Here is a 6,000-nt window from a genome sequence, read left to right as displayed (position 1 = left end):
AACTCTCTGACAGCATCCATCACATTCTCCTTGTGTTATCTCTATGTGATTGCAGGGGCTTCTCTGTGACACGGTGGAGTCTGATGTCCCCCATCCAGGCTCTCCTCCCTGCCCCAAGTTGCTGTGCATGTCTTCTGTCCACATGACAAATGTGCCTGTGCCCAGAAAGCAGGAGTGTGTGCAAATTTTTCTGTCCTCACTCTCTTAGTGGCAGACTCTCTCCCCCAGCTTTCTACAGGGGTTTGCACACAGTCGGAGTTAAAGAAATTCACTTAAATTATTAATGGTTTGAGCATCTATTGTGGCCCAGGCTCCATGCTGGGTGTGCAAGCTCTGTGGGGACACAGAGCTGGATCTGACAATGACATGTGATGTGTGCTACAATATGGGTGTGGGCAGAGCTTGGAGGTGCACCTAGAAGGACAAAGAGTCTGTGAGCAGGCAAAGGGGGGTGGGTGGAAGGAGGAGACAGCACGGACAAGGCCTTGAACTAGCGGGCTTGTCCAGAGCCTGGGTCCAGGCATCGGAGTGGAGCTCACAGGCAGGACCTGAACCATCTGCTGAGAACCTCTTAAAAGCTCGAGTTGAATGATCACGCTCAGCTGCAGAAGACAGGAGACTCCTGGGGTTCAAATCCCACCTCCACCACCTAACAGCTTAGCGATCTCTGGAAAGTTACTTAACCTTTGAGAATCTCAGCTTTCTCATCTGAACATAACAGGCCTCCCATAAATGGTGGCACTTAGCATAGTGCCGAGGAAAGCGAGGATGCAAAATAATAGGGGTGCCAAAAAACCCTCAAGAATGGAGTTTTACATCTAAGGAGGTGCCCCAAAAACCCCCAAGTAATCAAGATACATATTTTAGTGCCACACTTTAAAAATGTCAAAATTAATGCAAAAAAAAAAATCCACAATGAACAAAATATCAAAAACGTAAATAAAGATGGGATCCGCCTAGCACAGAGCATGCACCTCCAAAAACATCACCTGTGATTGGACTGCGAGTTCTCAACCTTCAAAAGCCGTGGAATTCTGAAAACTTGAGGAACCCCGTGGCCCCTCTCCCGCAGAAGAATGCACAAACTGCAAAAATTTGTGCAGTTTTGGGTGTTCCTGCACTCCCCGAGGCTCGTCCGCGTGGAAGTGGAGAACGCGGGCTCACCGTGGGCGTGCGGAGTGCGGAGAGGATCCACGCGCCGTCCAGCCGCCTGCGGCTTCCCCAGCACCACGCTGGGCCTCCCTCCTGGCAGCCATGGGTGCTCTGCCCCCTGCAGGAAGCAGCGCACAGCTATGCGGCTCCTTTTTCTTTCTTGCTTGGCTGCACATTCCCCCCACCCCACCCCTTTGGCTTGGGACTTTTCCTAAAGTTTGCTGAAACCAGACACCTTGCTCCACCGAGCCCGCGTGCAGCCACGGTTTAAAAGGCCGCCTTCAGCGCCCCCTCCCCGCCCCCAGCGGAGACTTCAAAAGGCCCGGCGGGCGCCGCGGGCCCAGCACCTATGAGCCGCCCCCCGCGCCCGGAGCCCGCGTCGGAGTCCGAGGACGCAGAGCGGCCGAAGTTCGAGCGCAGGCGGATCCGGCCGGCGGCGCAGCCCCGCGCGCCCATGCCCCTCCCGGCGCCCCTGCGCTCCGAGCGCCCGCGCCCAGTTTAGGGAAGGGGACCCCGCACCCCCGCCCCCGCGCCCGCGCCCGGGGCTGCGGGGACCCATGAATACAAATGCCGTTAGGCGCCCGAGGAAGGACCGACCGTCCAGCCTCGCATCTAGGGACCCAGTAAGTGCCCCGGGGCTCCTGGGGCGCTGGGGGTAGCGGTGTGTGTGCGTAAAGGTGCGCGGGTATGGGAAGGAGACTAGATGTGCGTGGAGTGAGTGCGTTTGTGCACGCGTGCGATGGGCACTAGCGGAGAGCTGTGTGCAAGTGGGGGGTGCGCGCGTGTGTGCACTTGGGGTGTGTGTGGGGGGTTTGTGTGCACGTGAAGGTGTGTGAGAGGTATGCGCGCTGGTGTGTACGTTGCGAGAGATCTGGCTAGGCTAGGCTAGTGTGCATTTGTGTGCGTGTAAGCAGTAGTGTGCATGCGTCTGCGTATGTGGAGTCTGGGTGTGCGCCCGAGCCCATATACCCCGGGATGTGTTTATGTGAGCCCAGGAGGAGTACGTGGTTGTGCTTGCGTGTGAATGAGTGTGAGCGTGTGTCTGAGTTTTGGGTAAGTGTGGATGTGTGTGGGAGTGTGTGTGCGCACCAGTGAACAAGTCGTGGAGGTGGAGGCGGAGGGGGTTCTAATGCGCGGGCTGGGACTGGGTGGTGGGTGTGCGAATTTGCCTGGTGTTTGCGGCCGTGTCAGGGTGTGCGGTTCTGCGCTCCAGCGTAGGGTCTGAGGGAGTCTTTGGTCGACTCTGGGGGGTAGAGGGAAGGTCAATCTCCCATTTCTTACCAAACGGAGAGGGAAGAGAGAGGAGGGTGACCAACATTTAACAAGCCCACCCACTACGTGCCCAGGAAAGTCTGTGCTCCGCGGCGCTCCTGGGAGGAAAATGGGTGTGTGTGTGTGTGTGTGTGTGTGCATGTGTGGTAGGACAGTGGTTGTCGTTGTCGTGGAAGTCTGGACACTGCGTCCTGGTCCCAGATCTCTCCTTGGAACTCCGGCTTCCTTTCAGCAGTAGTCTGTCCCCTTTCTCCCTCGATCTCCACCCCCCAACTCGGGGACGCGCAGTCTCACAGCCAGAAGTGCGGAATCTCCGAACTGTGCTGGTCCAGCTGTGCAGCCTTGGCCAACTCTTTGCTCTCTGTGAATTTCAGTTTCCCCATCTTTACGGGGGGTGGAGTTGGGGGAAGTGGGGGTGTCTCGGCGGGGCCGTCGTGGGCCGGCGGGGGCTGAGTCCCCGGCTGCGGCCGGCAGGGGGCAGCAAGGGGCAGCAGAGGGCGGCCCGGCGCGGGGAGGAGAGAAGGTGGAGAGCCACCGCGGGCCGAGACTTTAAATCGCCTTCATTTCCCCCAAATCCTTCCTTTTCCTCTCCTCCCCCAGGCCGGCGGGGAGGCAGCTTCCACCGCCCTCCGCGCGCCCTCGCCCGGCCTTGCTCTGCCTCCGGGGACCGCCAGCAGCCCGCCTCCAAAAGTTTGATCATTTTTTTTTTTTCCTGCTTCTTCTTCCTTTTCGGTGGAAGCAGAAAAAGAGCGAGGCAGGGGCGAGCGCGGCGCCGGGACTCCTGGGACCATGGGCCTGGCGCGGGCGCCCGCGGGGCCCCGGCCGCGCTGCCTGCCTGCTCGGGCGCCCCTGGGCGCGGGGCTGCGCTGGGGGCGCGGGGGCCGCGCGCTCTGAGCCGGCCTGGCGCGGCGGGGCGGGGGGCTGGCGGCCCCATGGGGCGCGCCCACACTTGCCCCCGGGGCTCGGGAGCATGAAGTAGGGGCCCGCCATGGGAGAGGGATCGGCGCGGGGGGCCCGAGGCACAGCGGCGGCGGCGGCGGCGGCGGCGCGCGGGGGGTGAGTACGAGCGCGGGGACCCCCCTCTCCAGCTTCCTGCTGTTCCAGCCTCGGGGAGGGCTGGGGTTCCCCGCCGCGCGGGACGCTTCCAGGGGAACGTCAGCTTCCTGCCCCTTCCTGCGCCCCTGCGTGGCGGGCCGCCAGGGGTTAACGCGGGCCGCGCCCCCGGCCCGGCGAGGGTTGGCGAGGCTGCCCGCGCTGCCCCGCCTGGCCGGGCTGCCCGATCGCGTTGGGGCGGGGGCCGCGCTAGCCCCGGGGTCGAGATTGGGGGTGGGTGGTGGCGCCTGGAGCGGCCGGCGGGGGGCGGAGGGGGGCTCTTGGGATGTTTGCGGGAGGAGGGGTCTCGGTTTCTGGCTGTCTCGGTGTGTTCCGGTGTCTCCAGGTCGCTAGCCTGTAAGTCTCAGTTTCTGTCTGTTCTTTTGAAACTGTCCACAAGTTTCTCGGTCTCCGGGTCTCGGCTTCTGCTCCTCTCGCAGTGTCTGTGTGTCTTTGCACGTCCCCTGTTTCTGGAAATCGCCGCGCGTGTGTCAGTCTGTTTGGGTCTGTGTGTCTCAGGGTTTCTCTGCTTCTCTGGGGAGGGGGTCTCAGTTCCTGTCGCTTTGCGTGTGTGAGAGAGAAAAAGTGAGAGCTAGCATGTCAGAGCAGAAAGGGCCCTGGGAGAGCACCAAGTCGAACCCCTCATTGTACGGATGGCGGAACCGAGGGCCAGAGAGGGCCCCGGAATCTCCAAGGTGGGGCTGCTGCAGAGCTGGGACCCAGAGGCTCTGATTCCCAGCCTGTGGAGTGGGAGTTGTAAGTGTGAGCATGTGCGAGAGCCAGTCACCGAGTGTGGGTGTGTGTGGGAGTGAGCGGGATGGGAGCAGCCCCTTAGGGCCCTATGGGCTGCGGCTCATGCTCACTGTCCGGAGAAGCACAGACCTCGCTCCCTTTCCATCCTGCCCCCAGGACCAGGGGACATTCCCGAGAGGCTGGTCAGGGCTGTGGCCCTGCCCCACCCCACATGCCCTGCCCCTTCTGTGCTGGAATCAGGGGGATGCTGCCCCCCCCTTTCTTTCCCATGTCTTGGAAAAAGCTGGCTGGTTGAGATTCCCCCGCCCCCCACCACAACACACACACACACACACACACACACACACACACACACACTGCACCAGTAAGCACACTGCTGACTCATTTTCTCCAGAAGACCCTGTGCCAGGGCAGATGCCAGTGGCTGGGTAGGAGAGTGGTGCCAGGCGAGCACCCCACAGTGGGGCCCAAGCTTTGGGCACATGGGCCTCGTGCTGCTCTGAGACCCGGCCTCTGCCTTCCCCTGTCTTGCTGCCTCCCTCGTCTCTGCAGTGACCCCGATCCTGTGCCCTCTGGCTCCGGCCTGCCTTCCGGCTTTGCTCCTGCACACCTCTGCCAGACCAGGCTCCGTGACACTGTGTATGGAGCACATCCCAGGCCCGTCTTTCCTTTCCTTTCCTCCTGGACTCAGAACGCTCCCCTCCTCATGCTTCCACGTGCCCCGCTGTCTCTCAAGGCTCAGCTTAACAGCGATCCGCTCCCCGAGGGGTGCCCTGGAGGGGGCCTGTCCGCTCTGTCCCTCTCTGAGCCCACTCCCCCTGTTATGTTGTTGGCATATTCTCTTCCCCCGTTTCTGCATCCAGGGATCCTCTTGATACCCCACAACCTGGTGTGGCACGTGGATATGCCTTATCAGTTGATGGGGTAGGACTGAAGCAAGGCACTCATAGCCTCGCCCCCGTGGGAGGCAGGTTGCAGGGCAGAAAGAGCCTGGCAGTCAGGCAGTTTGAATCCTGACTCTGCCCTGCAAGCCTGGGCCAGCCTCGTTCTTCTTATCCTCAAAACAGGCATCTTAATTCCCAGCTAGCAGGGTATTGTGAAGGGGACCGTGCTTGTAAAGGACTAGAATAGTCCCTGGTATGTAGTAAGTGCTCAATAAATGGCAGCTGTTATTTGTATTATTATTCACTTCATCTTGAATGGATGTGTGAGTCAACTGGAAAATCCTGGGCTGCATCCTGTCCAGACAGATGACCTGTCTGTGTTCCCATGGAAGAGGGTAGAAGAGGTGTAAGGTGTGAAGAAAGGAGCCTGGGCGTGGCTGTCTGGGGACACGGGGCCTGGCCAGTCCCTGGAGGCAGGCGGACCAGGCCCACCCCCCTTTGCTGTTCTGTGGTCCTCTGGCCAGCATCCTTCCCAGTGTACCCCGTGGGAGCACGGCCAAGCCCGGGGTCCCCAGGGCTGCTTTCCTTGTGAGTTTCAGCGCCCTGGGTCTCAGCTCTGAGCTCTCAGTGGATGCTAAAGCCGGTGTGAGTCTCTGAGATCCTGTGGGTTCCCAGGTAACAAGGACGGAGGAAACGACACGGAAACCAGCTGCAGGTCCTGGCAGCCTAGGGGTCCAGGAATAACTGTATTTGGCAGAGAGCTTTTTGCAGGGAAAAGGAACCCCTGGGTTCCCTTCTTGGGGGGCTGTGTGGCCGGGCTGTGTCTCCAAGTTCAGGCTCCCTAAGC

General features: G+C 60.8%; 1 protein-coding gene across 8 annotated transcripts in view; it reads left to right on the top strand.

Moving 5' to 3' along the window:
* Window positions 1-1,629: 1,629 nt before the first annotated feature.
* The window catches only part of COL27A1 (collagen type XXVII alpha 1 chain), a 148,522-nt gene continuing 144,151 nt past the window's right edge, over window positions 1,630-6,000 (top strand). For 5 of the 8 annotated variants that reach the window (XM_087419227.1, XM_087419229.1, XM_087419228.1 and 2 more), the window contains exon 1: window positions 1,633-1,775. In XM_087419227.1, the coding sequence (XP_087275353.1) occupies window positions 1,720-1,775 (56 nt within the window). In that variant the 5' untranslated portion in view covers window positions 1,633-1,719. Of the gene's footprint in view, window positions 1,776-3,001; window positions 3,481-6,000 lie in introns of those variants that run through there. The other 3 variants (XR_015548944.1, XM_087419230.1, XM_004423360.3) reach the window with 3 other exon arrangements.

This window comes from Ceratotherium simum, chromosome 29 (genome assembly GCF_057802395.1).
Source record: "Ceratotherium simum simum isolate JZ-2026a chromosome 29, ASM5780239v1, whole genome shotgun sequence".
Taxonomy (NCBI): domain Eukaryota; kingdom Metazoa; phylum Chordata; class Mammalia; order Perissodactyla; family Rhinocerotidae; genus Ceratotherium; species Ceratotherium simum.
This window is presented reverse-complemented; position numbering and strand designations above follow the sequence as displayed.